The 16,920-nt window shown below is 37.5% G+C and overlaps 1 protein-coding gene across 1 annotated transcript; it reads right to left on the bottom strand.

Annotated features, from left to right (window-relative positions):
- Positions 1-601: 601 nt before the first annotated feature.
- LOC102311500 (alanine--glyoxylate aminotransferase 2, mitochondrial) lies at positions 602-16,357 on the bottom strand. The gene is made up of 14 exons (XM_005931242.2): positions 15,987-16,357; positions 15,334-15,422; positions 14,982-15,172; positions 12,604-12,727; positions 12,423-12,517; positions 11,038-11,131; positions 10,399-10,492; positions 9,750-9,850; positions 9,440-9,532; positions 8,086-8,218; positions 7,148-7,236; positions 6,896-7,045; positions 1,905-2,003; positions 602-1,194 (listed from the first exon to the last, which is right to left on the bottom strand). The coding sequence occupies exons 1-14, from the start codon at positions 16,081-16,083 to the stop codon at positions 1,093-1,095; spliced, it is 1,551 nt and encodes a 516-aa protein (XP_005931304.1). The 5' UTR covers positions 16,084-16,357; the 3' UTR covers positions 602-1,092.
- Between the last annotated feature and the right edge of the window lie 563 nt (positions 16,358-16,920).

Here is a 16,920-nt window from a genome sequence, read left to right as displayed (position 1 = left end):
AATGTTCCTTTTCTTTTTCTGTATATTTCCAAGCATTAGATGCCTCAGTCATTTTCATATCAGCTTTGGTGCACACAGAAGCATGGCTTTAGGGACTGTGATCACTTTCTGTTACGGCATGAAGTTGCAGCATATTGTCTCCTCTGTAACACAACAGTTTTAAGCCACAGCTGACTGCAGAGAGGACGCTATATATATTAATAAGCACTGTTGTCTTGCCGGTCCCTGGCCTCCTGTCTGAGGTTCCTTTGCATACTCTAGCTTCCTCTCACAGTCCAAGGACATGCATGTTGGTTTAATTGGTGACTCTAAATTGGCTCAGGATGTGAGGTAGATAAAGTGTTTTAAGTATGAAATGTATAAATTCCTTGAAAGCACTATATGAATGTATGGTCTAAAGCACTTTGAGTGGTCAGTAAGACTGAAACAGTGTAAACATGAGTGCGTCACAGTAGAATAAGATTTTGAAAGTACAGCAGTATTCCAGTTTGCAGAGTGCAGCAGGGTTACATGGAATCGTAATGCTCCTCCCAGCGATTCAGTGAACATTAACAGTTATTTCACTTGTATGCTTGCAATGAAAACAGCTGGACACTATGTCAGTGTTTCCAGAATATCACGTTTTATTGGTCTGTGGAAATAGGATTTTATCCATTTATTTACACTGATAACAAGATAATAAATCCACTGTCAGAAGTAAACATCTACATCCCTAGTAAGATGATTAAGTATAACTTGCTGAATAACCAGATTTGGTTTTTAGCTTTCATTATTATTGTGGTATCATAAGTAATAAGCAAAGCATCGCTTTATAAATGATCATACACAGTTATCAGATCTAAAAGAGCAAAATGAACTAAAAGTTAGTTATCAATTTTATCAGTGAGGCCGTTTAAGTCTTTGTTATAACAAAATCATTAAACATAATTAGAAAATGTCATCTTCTTAATCACTATACAAAGGTAAAAACAGAGATAATGAGGTTATTAAGATTAATACTGAGACTTTTACTATTCATATTGAAAAAAGGTCACCTCTGGCTGACCAGGGTCTCTTTAACACGGAGCAATCCGTCTGACCTTTTCCAGGCTTTCATCTTTTTTCCATGTAGTTGCGGACAGACTTGTCAAAGACTGCCATGAAGAAATCAACATCTTCCTTTGTGATGCACATGGGGGGTTTGATGCGGAAGGTCTTAAAGAGTGATAAAAGCAGAACAACAGAGATTATGTAGCATCAGTGATTTAGACCGTTAACAGGAAAACACAAGACTTTATCACTCATCCATAATAATGTTATAGGTTTGGAACAGTAGACACCGTTGTATTGAATTATCCATCATTTGGGGGGTGGGGGGCATACAGAAAAGAAAAAAATACTTGGATATAAAAATACATTTTAGGTGAACCAAACGGCTTATACACAGCAATTTCTCTTTTTCAGTTAACATCAAGTTAAGAAGTGAGTCCTGTAGGATTCTGGACCAATAAAACATCATGATTTTTTCTCCTTTACGAAAATAATCAGTGTTCTGCTACCACAAAAATACCTGCAGCATGTTGTTTTCTAAAGCCATAAATAGAAGAACTAAATAGCAGTGTTGACATCACAATGTCTCAGTAAAGCATGATGAGGAGAGCTGGAGGCACAATTACAGGCAGAGAAATGAAGAATTCCAAAACCAACATTTTCTGTAATTTAATGTATTATCAAAGTGAGCTACTGCTCAGACGTCTGTTTTAGATCCAAGGTAAAAAAGAAAAAGGAAAGTAAGCAAAATGACAAGTGTGCTTGAATTTTAGAAAATGATTAGGTTTGTGCTGCAGACACAGCATGTATTGGTGCCACACTGCAGTCTAGCACATACATGAGTATACAGAAGGTTAGAGGGTGGGTGAAATTACCTGTCCATATATTGCTCCTTTCCCAATCAGGACTCCCATGTCCTTGACATCCTCAAAAATCTCAGCCATTGCCTCAGGGGGTAGCGGATCTCGGCTGGCCTACACATAATAGACAAAACGGATGTGGGTGGATGTTTTGGTAAGCACAGTAATTTATCCAGCTTAATTACCAGGATAATTTTACCAAATGGCTAGTCCTGAGTCACTTTAAACATAGAAGGAGAAATAAATATTTGCCTGATGCACATGGTGCATCACTGATAAATTCTATGAGATGTGGTGTGTGACAGTATACGTCATACGTAACATTATTTATTCTTTAAAATAAGGACAAATTGTTCTTTATTCTTTATATCCCTAATCCGTAATCTTAAACAATAAACATTACACGTAAAAAAATAGTATATGTATGTGTACCACCCAGTGTAAAGTTTATGTCACATCTGTCCTATATTAAGAGCATTAGTACTTACCAAAAATCTTTTTTTTAACATTTCTGTAAAAGTTAATCCACCAGTATGTGCAAGCGCTTTAACCAAAATGATATTTTTAATGTTAACATATAATAAATGTTTTTATCCACCAATTTTCAATTTTACAGCTTTATTAAAAAAAAGAGAAAAAATAATCAAGAAAATAATTATTTTTTGATTAAGATGCCAAATTACAGTTATTTACTTGGATTCCTGAGCAAAAAAGTAGTTTTTAGTGGTCGGATGTTATGCTTGATTAATTTCTGACTGCCAGTGTGCCAAAATGGTAAACTGCTGAGAACTCGCTGAAAAGGAAAGCGTCTGTATGAAATCACTCCGTGATGCTGCATGGTCTTTATGTCTTGCCCTACTTGTCTCAAAGTGTTCTCACAGAGCGGTCAAGTGTGCTTTAGAGGAAGAAAACAAAATCAGAAAACAAAAGCTGACTGAAGCTGATGTCAGACACCTCAAGGTTTGAATTACTAGAGATAGAAAGAAGACCACTGCTGATCTTCAGACAGAGATGAGCTTCTAAATCAGAGTCTGAGAGGCACTCCAGTGTGACCACAAGCAAAGGACTCAATGAATAAGGCTTAAAGGGAAGAATAGCTGTTAAGAAGACCTTATTCAGACTTGCAAACATCTCAGAACACCTCAGAATTGCCAGGAAGCATGAACACTGTACTGCAAATGACTGGACGAAGGAAGTCTAGACACAGAAATCCAAGTTTGGACTTTTTGGTCAACACCAAAAAGTTGCAGGTAGGTGAGGACTGGTGATTCGTGAACAGACTGGCTGAATGGCTGACTGAGCTGAAAGCACACACGGCAACCACAACATCACAAGACACTGAACTTAAATACACAGGCTGAATGATTAGTGATTAGGGACCGGTGAGTGAACAGCTGAGCTTAATCTGACTAATGACACATGGAAGTAACTGGAACAGCAAAACAGGAAATGAGAACGTGTGACAAAATAAACTGAACATGAACAAACTGAGAACACTGGGTGAACCACCCAGGAACACTGACATTAGTGAATCATAAACAAGGTCTATCTCAACATCCCAGAATCCCTTCTGGACTGAAACCGACTGGTTGTGGGTTTATATACCAACAAAAAATGATCCCAAACATCCTTCAAAGCTGTGCAAAGACTCTTTGACCAAGAAACAAGAAAAAGGAAGTACTCGAACTGATGGAGTGGCCAAATCAAGGCCTACAATGGACTCAAAGATAGACTCTACAAAAGTTTCATTTACAGCAGGTCTCTCGGACTAGTTAGAAATAATCTGAAAGTCAATATCAAAAGAGCCTGTCAAAGTGCACCAAGCTAGCAAGAATGCAAGCTGTTCAATGCCTAAGGGGGCATTAAGTCTTTTGATTATTATACGTAAGTAAGGACTATGTAGTTGTTTGTTGAATAACTAATATAATTTTTAGTTTTAAGCAAGTTTTGTGTGACAGATTTGTAAAATATTTGTATTTCCTTGTTTCTACACTGTTACAAAAAACATCTTAAATAAACGGTAATATTCTGGCAGCTGGGGCGCCAAAATACTACCGTAAAATAACAGAAAATAACTTCCTCATAAAAATACGTTTTTTCCAGTAATAACAATACAGTTTGTTGTGCTAATTTTACATGGGATTCTGCCTTTTCCAAGTGATTTTAGACATTAAATTAGGAACATTTTAACGTAACAATGAAATTACCTATAAACAAGGTCAATGAAAGTGGCAATATGAATCATAATACGTAAATGTACAAATATACAGTTAACAGTTGGTTTAAATAATAATGGATTGCATGCCCTGGGACAGACTGACAGAGGCGAGGCTGCCATATTGCACCAGGTGAAGAGTCTGGACCACGGACACAATAGCGAGAGTGTCCGAGCCGGGGCTCGAACCGGCAACCTTCTGATCACAAGGCGAACTGCCAACTCTTGAGCCACGATCGCCCTAAATAGCAATGATAATAATACTTATGTGATGTAACACAAGCTTATAGGAATCATGTTATATACTTTTCCATAGCATTACATTTGAATTCAACAGTTCGATCTTTCAAATAACGGACAGATATTTGTGAGATCATGACATTTGTGAATGTATTTTAACAATCTAAATATGCATATGTACAGAAAATATATTTAAAAAAACAAGTAAATTGTGTTTTACTATATTTACAGTGATGTTATGTTATTTTACCTTTGACATGTAAAATCACAGTCTACTTATGTAAATTTCATGATATTCTAGAAAGACAGTACTATTTTTTGGAACAGTGTAGGGTGGTCTAATAATCACAGTATATGGTATAAAGACAAGAATGTTGAAATAAATTTAACATGTCTGTCTGTCTCTGTGGTTGTATGGTCTACCTGTTGTGTCAAGGGAGTCTTGTATCCCCATTCAGTCATGTCTCTGCATTTCTTTACCGTTTCCCTGTGTCAAGTTTGTATGTCTTAAGTTTGGGTCTCTGTCTCATGTTGTTTCCTGTTTTTCTTTAATAGTCCTTCATCTTGTGTGTGTGATGTTCCGCATTGCTTCCCTTGGATTGTTAGTGGATTCTGTTCACCACGTTTCCACTCTGCCCTTAGCTCATGTGTGTAATTAAGTCTTCAGTTTTCTTTAGTTTCTGATGGCAATCTCCCCTCTACATGTCCAGTATTTCCTATTCAGGGTCCTAGTCTCTGGATAATTAAGTTTCCTGTATTCCGTTTCTCGTAAGTCTAACAATAAAGCTGCCTTTAAGTTTAGTCCAGTTTCTGAGTCCTACATCTGGGTCCTAACCCGGCCTGCTTCACACAACAGCTCATGACAACATGTACCAAAGTAAGGACACAAATGTCTATGACAAACCTTCTGAAAGAGCATACAGACAGGAATTCTTTTCAGCTTTCAAATGGAGTGAGTGAATGGATTTGAATTCATTTGTTTAACCTTGAATTATGTATGTTGAGAAGACACACTCTGAGTGACTAAATATGGTTCACAACCTGCAGCCATGTTGCAAAAGAAAAAACATTTAACTAGATGGTTGGTACACAGATAAAAAATAAATAAACGAATAAAGATGGCAGCAAAAAATAATTAAATAAATAAAAATTTCACTGACTATGTTTTTATATTTGGGATCTTCTGATTCAGAATGAAAAGTTCACCCACTTCATTTCTCATTACACTTTTTCTCCTAATGTTTATTTGTGTGGTTCATTCCAGAAACTGTGACTCGGTTTCTCAAAACTCCAAACGCAAACAAAGAGTTTGCTGCTTTTGTCAAAACCCCACACATCTCTTGCGAAATAAAAACAGCACTAAAAAAAACAAAACATGTCCTCTCTTCTCAAAACGGGTTCCTTCCACAAAAACAATACACACAGATATTACCTGATGTCTTCTCACAGACCATCATACAAACACTGATGTGATAAATACAAAACAGTACCATCAAAAGTGCTCATGTATGTTTTGGTTTGGTGAGGTCATGCTATGTATTCAAACGATTTTGAGCACCTATATCCAAAAAAAAAAGAATAATAAAAAAAAGGACCTATTTAATGTATATGTTGAGCAAATTTACTAATTTCACCATGTATTGCAAGTACAATGAGAAACCCTACACAGATCCCAAAGGATAAGAAATATATGTGTATTACTGCAATACGTGTTTAGCTGAACTGACCAACAAAACTTCCTCATAGACCCCCTTTCACTCTTCCTCTTTGTTCTTCCCGTTTCAGCTTCTTGCCTAACACTTGAAGAAATGACTCAAAGCCTCTTTTATACTCTGACACATGATTAAATTGTTCTTCCAGTTGAGTTTGCAAACGTGCAGAAAGAGTTGGACCAATTTCTAAATCAGTGTGTTGCATTTTGAAGGCCAGTGTTCCTACAGGTGAAAGAAAGTGTGCTAAATGATGCACTTTGTGTTCAGAGATTTGCAAGAGTGTGATTTAGAATGACATCTGAGTAAAACAGGTGGGAATGTCAGTAGTAATATGTATGAGCTTTTTAACATGGCCTTCATAAATGGTAAGTAAAACAATACTATTACTGTATTTTATAAATGTGTATCATAGGATATTCAATCTATTTTCTTTTCTAAAACAAAAGCCTGATTTTTAGGAGCACGTGAGAACGGCGCAGGATATGTTTCTTCAGAAACACACGATTTTATAGGTCAAAGGAGTCCTCTGTACAGAATTATGGCTGTTTAAATACATGTTTTTTGTTTTGTTTTGTTTTGAAATTATGTATTAACTGGGCTTTTTCTCCGATTTGCAATCAGGATTAATAAAATGACCAAAATAACATTCAGACTCTGCGATCACAAGACCAAACCTTACGCCAGGTGTGTATACGAATGTCTGTATACATGTTTCGGAATTTAAAAATGGCACACATGCTGCAGAAAACCGTTAACTGGGGCAATGCTGGCCAACGCTCCCAGGGAGGCACAATGCAAATATGTATTGTATAAACATATGAGCACAAGGATCACAGCACCTTGTCTCGGACCATTTCCACACCGATCTGCAGGCCTTTTCCACGGACATCACCGATGATCTCATACTTGTCTCTGAGTTTCGCGAGCTCTGTCATCAGATAGGTGCCCACACGAAGGCTGTTCTGCTGGGTGTCGTCCTCTTTGATTGTCTGTTAAGGAAAAATGCAGGGGTTTTTTTCTGTATTTCAGTGTCGCTGCTGTCACTGTTATCTTGAACAGGCTTCATTTAGAAAAGGTTAAAGAATTCCTACATCAAGCACCGATGAAGCCACAGCACAAGCCAAAGGATTTCCCCCAAAGGTGTTGAAGTGAAGCCCCTTGGCAAAGGAGGCTGCAATTTCTAAAAAAAAACAAAAACAAACCAAAACAACAAAAAATGAAAAAACAAATTCAAACCTCCAGCGACTGCTCTGTTCAAATTACATCTCAAAATATAAGATATATAAAATACTTTTGTGTTATCAAAAATATTTTATATAAAAATGAATTCATGTTGAACTCTTTATCAACTTGATGCTAGGTCTTTTAGTATTGTTTAACACTAACAATCCAAAATAGATGAAAATGGGAGTCTGATGGTACTTTTCAAGGTAGCACATCAGTCATACAGCTACTATATGATAAACAAAGAGAGGCTCACATTGAGGCTCACAGCATTATTAATACAACGTTACAAGTCTCTCAGGGCTCCAGCAGCGTTGTTCTGATGGAACAAGTACTAGAAGCTTTTCTTCAAATCAATCTATGTCTTAGGTATTCAATGTGGAACTACTTTTTCCTCCTTGTCTCCTTTCCTCAATTTCTTGCTGAGAGCTTGGCTGAAGTGGTGAGTCACAACTGGAGAGCCGATTATTTCATTCACTCACAATTTCAGTAAAAAAAGAAAAAAGAAAAGATGGTCTGCTTGTTGCTTGAAAAGTATAAAATAATTAATAAATAAAAAAATACGCTTTCATGGTGTCCTTGTTTTTTGTTTTTTTGATAAACTATAAATACATGTTAAATTGTTGAGTCTTCACATTCAAAAAGCTCCATCACTACCTGGCAGAAAGAGACAGATGCTGTCTCACCACGGCCAGTTACATTTTGCCAGTTCGGTAGTGAAAATAATGTATAATGTAATTAAATGTATTTGTTTATGTTTCTTGAGTATACAAGCAGATCTACAAACATTAGAGTATATTCTCACCTGGTGTGGTAACAACAGCTCCCATTGGGAATCCATTGCCAATGCCCTTTGCCATTGTAACCATATCAGGAATAACATCGTGGCCTTGGAAACCCCAAAAGTGGCTTCCTGTTCGTCCAAATCCAGTCTGGACCTGCCAGGTGAAAAACTGATGATTAAGTGATTTATTTATTTATTTATTTTTCCCCCTTTTTGGAGTACTACAGTAAAGGAAGCAAAAAAGAAAAAGAAAAAAACTCTTAATTGTCCATAAGAATTTAATACCTATTGGGGGTGTTGTAGGAATCTGTAATTTAATCAAGATAACAAAACATTTCCCTTCAAACGCTGAGTCTCATTCACTAATCCTAGCCTGCAGCACTTTTGTCTTCCTTCCATATTCAGTGGTGACTCGAACAAAATACTGCCACAGACATACATTTTGGTGACTGTTAAATTATAGACGAGTGACATACTCTGAACATGACCCGTGAAACATTACAGTCACAGGGGGGTGAAGAATTGGGATTTATGATAAATCTTTTTTTAAAACATCTGGATGTTAATAATTGATGCACGTGTGGCAATGTTCTTACACAGTTTCAGTCAGACTGGCTCACCTGTCAGGGAGGAGATAAGGTACATGCTGACATATGTACATACACATGCTACATTATCGTAAGATGTGCATAGAAATGGTCTTAGAGTACGTACAAACTAAGTGCACACACAAAATAATTTGTTGTTTTTGGAGACAGAAATGCACCGCAATAGTGAAAAAGCAGGAGAATTTTACAACTGAAGAAACTGAAACAATAACGCCCACCTCTTCACTGAATTTCTTCAAGACTGAAGAAAAAAATCCAGGGCTCAATATCGTGTATAAAATTTGGGGGATTTTTGGGCTTTTCTGTTTTGTGTGGTTGTTGTATTGAAACAAGAATACTCAAAAGTTTTCCTATGAGAGCAGGTTTTTCTAAACAAAGTTTATTAGAATAAATCCACCTACTCCTGCATTTGTGTGTAAAACTAGTATGTGTGGTTAAGGCACAGATGTGCAAACATACTGTTTATGCCCACTGACTTGGTAGCTTATGAGTGATTGGCAGTTACTTTCTTATTTTTTAATGCATTTAGCAATATTTTATAACAATGCTTTACCATAAAGCACTTTATTTAAATAAAAATAACACAGCAGATTCAACACGTGTAGCAGCACATGTACTGATGTGCTTAATCTCCACTTTCTAATATGCTGTGGCAGGCTTAAAGATTTTTTTTAAGAATTTAAAAAACAAACAAAAAACTGACCCAAACAAAACAATGTAGCTAAAAAAAATTTAATTAGAAAACCTATTTAACATTTGCACTTAACCTCGTCAGCAACGCAGATTCCTCCTCGCTCTCTAACAAGTTTGTAAGCGTCCTTAAGGTAGTTTTTAGGATACTGCACAGCTCCTCCCACTCCCTGTATAAACACACACGTGCACATCCCACTGTCACATCTTAATTAACACAAACACAGCGACCATTCTGAACAAGGTAAAACAACAAACATAGACAGTATATTAACAAAGGCCTATTCTAAATTAAATCACAATCCATTCAGCGTAACAACGTGTTTAACCCCAAAAGAAAAAAGGAAATATTTAAAGAAACCCTAACCCTACAATTGAATAAAGTACCTGAATCGGCTCTCCAAAGAAAGCAGCTATTCTGTTTGGGACACTTGTAGCAAATGTCTCTTTGAGTTGTGCAATGTACTGTTCATTTGCCATGCAGTGACCTGTGGAGGGGGAACAACACAAAAAAAACTTTCTTGTCAGTTTAGATGGTTGGCTGATTCAGATATTATTTTGCAGCGACAGATGTTTGGTTTGTGCAGAAATCCATGAAATTGTGCTGACAATGGGACCATTTTCAAGTGGTCTAGTAGAGACAGGTTATTATTAACATTCCTGAAAGTGGTAAAACATTAAAAGAATGTTTTAAATAAGTAAATATTGAACAGCTGCCTTGTTTTCGGGGTTATAAGTAATCTGCCCTACTCTGTATTTTGAAAGAAGTGCATGTTTTTGAATCACAACTCAAAAGGAAAACAGAAAATTACAAAAATGAAAGTATATAATTTTGTTTAGATGCATGTGTTAATCAATAATGATCTATGCAAAACAAAGGACCCCCCGCCCCCCCCAAACAAAGAGATCTCCTTTTTTGTCACCTGGATACAGACAGACTATTGTAAAAAATTAAAAACATCTCCCTCTTTTATTCTGTTTATTAGAACAGAACGGGTGAATTAGCGCTGAGCCACAAGTGCACATGTGTGTGTACCTTGGGCACAAGTGCACTCTCTGATGGTCTGAACGGGGGAGTCTCTGCAGTGGCTTCCTCCCCAAGGCCCTCTGAACACATCGGGACACATGGTCTGTTCATTGGACAGAAATCAGGTCTGCTTATTTCAGTTTAACAGCACAAATAAAGCATCACCAAACTTTACTGCTGCGAAAGCATCGGCCACCTTCAGCCCATTTCACAATTATATTTAATTAAGTAGATATAAAATGTGCAAATGAATTAGTTTAAATAATGCAAACATATTCAGTGACACACACCTTCAATACATTTTGACCTTAAATGTGTCACTTTAAGCCAATTATTAACTATCATAGAGCACCAGGGATCACTGAAAAGTTTGCTTAGAGTTAAAAATTAAAAATTTTTGACTCACTGACTACTCAACCCAACTGAACAACAAGGAGATTTGCATATGAGGTAATATCTTTTTGTGAGTAATGTTCGATTAAAAGTTGAAAAGATTTTCAACAAATTAATGCCAGTGTTTTATTGCAGTTTTTTTCTTTAATTTGTTAAATTTAACTTGTTTATATGTGTCTTTATGCACTGAATGGGAAATCTTCCAGTTTTCAGATACAACAAAGTTTTTTTTTGCTGTCTTCTTGCAGTACCTACATTTGTGGAGTCAAAACCACTGGCAACAGGGTATTTATATGCTGCATTGGAAGTGAGGCCAATGGTCTGTGGACTGCCACCATGATATGACCCTCTAGAAGACAAAAATACACATTACTGGCAACAATACCGCAATCCTCAACGTTGTTTTTTATGATTTACTTTAACTCTGTGCTTGTCTTTTCAGTGCCTCCAAACAGATAAAATAACATGAATTAATAGCAGAAAAAAGGACAATAGTAAAAACTGTAAAACAATAAAACAAACAAAAACCTGAGGCCGGTAGTACGAAACAAGATTATAGGATTAGCAAAGCCGCTTCAACATGAGCAATTTCAATGTTACAAAGGTGTGGCATCATGACAATTTACATTGCACGTCTAACTAGATCAACAAGTATAAAGTAACAAGTACTGCCTACTGACAGTTCTCTGGAAAATAGCGGCAGCATTGCTGAAGGTTGCCTTCGACCACTCTGTGTGGATACAAAAAGGTTTTTATAATTGTCTTAAGCCTTTGTTGTTTCCTTGTGAGCACCTGTGAGAAATATGGCAGCTCCGATGCAGTCCTATTCTTGCAATTCTCTGTTGGTTGCAAACAATTTAAAATTATTTTTTAAGTCTTAAAGATCCTTGAAACAGGGCATCTCGCTGGTCAGTTTGTTAGGTATCCCCGTAACTGCATTGATAAGCATGCAGACAGCCTGACTTGTTTAAGTTATATCTGAGCATCAGAATCATAAGGAAACGTCACTTTTAACATGGCGTGGTTGTTGGTGCCAGATGGGCTGGTTTAAATATTTCAGAAACTGCTGATCAACTCTGCAGAAGAAAAAAGAAAATAACCAGTGAGCGGCAGTTCTCTGGGTGAAAATGCATCGTTGATGCCAGAGGTCAGTAACTCAGATAAACACTTATTGCAATCAAGATATGCAGAAGAGCATAAAACACATTCATACAGCATTTATAATACTACACTACTTTCTAGTATAGCCACTCACACTTCTGCTCACTTTCTGCAGCTGTTGTGTTGACTTTAGTTTGTATTACATGTTTAACCTCTTTAATATTTCCAATCATGTCAGTTTTATCTTCCTTTGTAAAATGAGCTGCTACACTGTCAGTAGACCCATCCCTGTTTGTGATTGGTCATTTGCTGCAACACCACCCCCTTCATGCGAAACCCCGGGTCAATAACCACCTTCATGAGACTGATTAGGCTGATTATTCTGGGTATGTTGACCCTGCTTCGTAGTAAACAATGCCTATGAAGTTTAGTTACCAAAGCTGCCAAAAATCAAACATTTCTACAGAATTTACATTTTTCTTTCATCAGGAGGCGAGTAGGATGCCTTTGTTAGTCATAGAAAAAAGGAAAATTTAGACCTTAAAGTAATTATATCGTTGTTGCCTGTGTGGAGACGAGCCATCAAAATTGCCAGGTCATTGGATTCCGAGCCGCTGTTTGTCAGATATATCACCTGGACAAGGAACAGACCAGCACACTGTTTAATGACAGCCTCAGCCCATGATGACAGCTAATTCAATGAAAAACTCAATATCTTACCTTTAGCGGATCTGGGAAGTGGGAGGCTAGTTTTTCACAATACTCATGAAGCGTTGGATAAACATAGATGTTAGTTGTATGCCACAGTTTCTTCAGCTGCTGCTCTGCAGCTGCTGTTACTTTCCTGTGAACAAAGACGCCATTTCATTTCCTCTGTGATAATATAATATGATGATTTAGTAATTAGAAAAGTACTTCAGCAACTTCCAACAAGTACTTTGCTAAATATGTTAGATTTATTCATTCAGAGTGTTTGCCTCAGTTCTTGTACAGTACTAAGCGCAACATTTCACAGTAACCTTTCAGTAACATAGAACAATGGTTTCATAGTTTCTTTAGAAATTCACAACCTAGCTGGGCTTATAAAACTATAGCGCCTAATCTATAACTTTCATAGCTCACTTGTCTGAAGTGTGGTACATATTGGTTGTTAGATGCAGACTGACCATTTCTGCAGGGATAAATCAGTAATTATTGATATTACCAGCTGCTGCTGCCTAATGCAACAGGTGTGTAATAAGATTAAAAATGTCTAGAAACAGCTGGAACCAACGAACTACCTTTGGCTTATGTTAGCATTTTAAAAAAAATCTAATTTAAGGTGTTACTCATTAACAGATGTACAACAGTGAGGGAAAAAATCAGGTGGAAAGGAGGTTGGGGACTTTACACAGGTTCTGTAAAGGCATGAAGAATGCGGCGAGTATTTTAGCGCGTTGTGATGTTTTATGGAGTAGATTTGGTGCTGACATGTGGAAAATAAGTGATTTTCTTATTGTGTCCAGCAGAAAATAAATTAGCTTAGGCAAAGAGAAACCAGGAGACAACCTCAACCGGCGGGCCATGGACTGGGAGTCGTTTGATACTGGGCCATGAGAGTTGAGGCTCGGCTATTTTTGTAATCGTTTTTTATCGTTAACTCGGATTCCTTGGGTCTTTTCCCGTGTGTTATGAATAAATCTTGTTTTTTTCGTACCGGTACTGGTTTCATTTAGTTGTATTTATCCGTGACACCTTAAAGGGCGGTCCGTGAAAATATTGTCGGACATAAAGCGGTCTGTGGCGCAAAAAGGTTGGGGACGACTGATGTAGGGCATTCTCTAAAACGACCAAGCTACTCGGGATGGTAGACAGACAAAGGTCTTATAGGAGAGGCTTACAGAATTATTAGCCTCATATTTTGGTTAAGTATTTCCAGAGTATCTGTTAAATAGAGCAAGGGATTTTTAAAACGAACATCTTTTAAGACGAACAAAAACCTAAACTATCGGTTTCCAAACTATTAGTCCCATGATGTTAATAGTCAAACATGTATCATATCTTCTTGGATAATAGTCTGCAGCAGATTTTGTTGTAGTTTTCAACAAATCTCCTGAGAAATACCAGCCCATTCTTCTTTGACTAATCTCTCAGCCTTCTCTAGATTTTATGGTCAATAGTCAGTAACGTTTACTTTGGTCCTCTTATGGTAGTTCTTCACCAGGAGCAACATCTGATTTGGGTTGTTGCTGTCATGTTGAAAGACAAACAGCATAATACTCCCACCACCGTGCTTCACTGTGGGGATGGTGTTTTTGGGTTGTAAAGAACACACATGTCAGGCTGCGTGTCCAGTTTGCATAATCTTTCTCCAGGTTCTCCTAGCGTACTTCAGCCTGCCTTAAAGGCATCTCTACTTGTAGTGATTGTCTTCTTTAAGATTTTATTCTTTAGGTCATTCACTCATGTCTCAGCAGTTGTTCTGGGGTCTTTAGGCACATCTCTCACTAGTTTAATTTCCAGTCTTTAAAACCTTTCAATCCTGCCAGGTTTGTTCTGTACTGTGGGGCTTTTTCTATGAATTCCTTTATGACACTTCTCGCTCCAGTTCTTGACACTTTGGGATAACACACTGGGATAAGTTGTATTTCTATCTTCTGCTTTGTGAGCATCAATAATTCTTGAAGTTACAATTCAAGTTACAGCTTAAACCCTTGATTAAGTGTTTATGCTGTGCATACATTTGAAGATAACCTTGGCTGTAACTGGATTGTTGTAACTCTGAGCATTACAAAGTTAAAGCACATCATTGCACATTGGTCAATTTTTCAGGGAGCTAAGAATTACGACCCTGATAAATATCTTTTTCTGAAATAATTATTTAATTAATTATTATTATTAAATAATGTATGCTTTCTTAAGAAAACGGGCATGTTTAAAAATGCTTTATTTTTTTAAAAAAACCCATGCTGTTACAATAGCACTGTATGCTGGGTGGAAAGTGGTGCATAAATGTTACAATAACCGACTCATGTCAGTGTCTCTACTTCATCCATTGGATGCCTGTGTTTGTTAAATACGTTTCCATGTGTAACACGGCAAACTGTAAAGGATCTTACGGGTGGCAGTGGCCCACACTGACAGTCGCCACACCAGCAAACAGATCCAGATATCGTCTCCCGTCCACATCCCACAGCCACTGCATGTACCCCTGGTGGATGAACACTGGCTTCTTATAATAAGTAACCTTCATGGTCATGGGGTTGCAGTTCTGTCTGCGGATCTCTATCATACGGTCTTTGGACATACCCTTGATAGAGACAAATAAACAAGATAAGGGTTGCAGAATGGGATGTTTATTTTTTTGTAACTGAGGTTTTTTACTACATTTATTCAGCCAACTAAGTACTGTTATTACTGAAGCGATTACATAATGCAAGGCCAAATGTATCAGCAGGAGTCTGCTCTTACCGTGTATTTTTCTGGACTGAAATTGCACGGGGGCATCTCTGGCACGTCTGTAGAGGGGGGCTTGAAGGCTGATTTCTGACATAATGCGCCTGTAAATTAATTGAAGCATGAAAACAAAAGAAGAAGATGGGAAGAACAGCTGGTTGACAACCATAGAGCTCTCTATTTTATCTGGCAGAGGATGATCAAAGCTTTGGCGTGACATTACAGTGACATCATGTGAAACATCTTTCTGTTGACACAAATGCCAAATATTTAACACCCAATTACCAAATGTAATTTCTAATCATCAACAAAAAACCCCACACAAATCAGGTTTAAACTGTGTTTGCTTTTGATGCTACTGGTTTCATTTCATTCACACTTTTCAGCAATATTGAAGCCAGGATGGGACCACATTAAGATAACCTTTGACCTCATAGCACACTGATGTAATGCTGCCTGTTTGCTTGTTGTGAAACCTCCAGCAGACATCTACAATGGCATGGCTGTGACAGATCTTCAAATTGAGACATTATTAAAAGAAAGAAAAAAAATCGTTGAATCAATTAACTGAAATACGCTCCTCCTGCACTGTAGTAGCAACAAACCAAAAAGCATAACACACTTATATAGTGAGGGTAAAAGTTGGAGCTGAAGCAGGGAGAACTCACCACTTGCCCGGTGGAAATAGGCCAAACAGGGCATTGAGCAGGACCCTCGTGTTAAAGCAGCACAGCGTCCGCTTAGACTCGATATAGCTTTATACATGGTGAGCAGGCACTGAGGGGGTACACGACAAGTGCTCTTCTTCCACCGTGTTGACAGTCAAAAGCAGCAGATAAGGCGGGTACCCGTTTTTCTTTCTCAAAAAAAAAAAAAAAAGAGTGTTTGAAGTGGGCGGCGACGTCCCTCGCGCGCGCTCACAACGTCATGGTTTGTGCAGCACGTTTCTGAACTTTATGGCAGAAATATCGTATCATCAGAATTCAACTATTTTTAGACATTGAATTTATAACACTGAATTTTTATCCTCCAAATTTCCCTTCAAAAATATTCACCTGCCAAAAATTCACCTGCAAAAAATTCACCTGCAAAAATTCACCTGCAAAAAATTCACCATCAAATATTCACCTGCAAAAAATTCACCATCAAATATTCACCTGCAAAAAATTCACCTGCAAAATTGCACCTGCAAAAATTCAACTGCAAAAGTGATGAACTTGAATGACCCAAGCCAGAGCAATCAGCACTAGATCGAGTCGAGCGGCTCTCAGCCAATTAAATTATGCTGTTTGATCACATGACACCGTTAGCCAGCAGTGTTTCTCCTAAAAGAGAGCTGTTTAAAGGTGAGTTGTGTGTGAAGTTGGTGTGTGCTTTGCAGTGTTGGGAAGGTTACTTTTAAAATGTATTCCATTACAGAATACAGAATACATGCCCCAAAATGTATTCTGTAACGTATTCCGTTACGTTACTCAATGACAGTAACGTATTCACAAGATTTTGGATTACTTAATATATTATCATGCTTTTTACAACAACGTGAATGTACTATTGCTGTGTGATTTATTACTGTTACTGAAGGTCCGCGACTCCGAGCTGTAG

Source organism: Haplochromis burtoni, unplaced genomic scaffold (assembly GCF_018398535.1).
Source record: "Haplochromis burtoni strain Fernald_Lab_line unplaced genomic scaffold, NCSU_Asbu1 Contig_137, whole genome shotgun sequence".
In the NCBI taxonomy this organism is placed as follows: domain Eukaryota; kingdom Metazoa; phylum Chordata; class Actinopteri; order Cichliformes; family Cichlidae; genus Haplochromis; species Haplochromis burtoni.
Note: the sequence above shows the minus strand (reverse complement) of the source record. Positions and strands in the feature narration are given on the sequence as shown.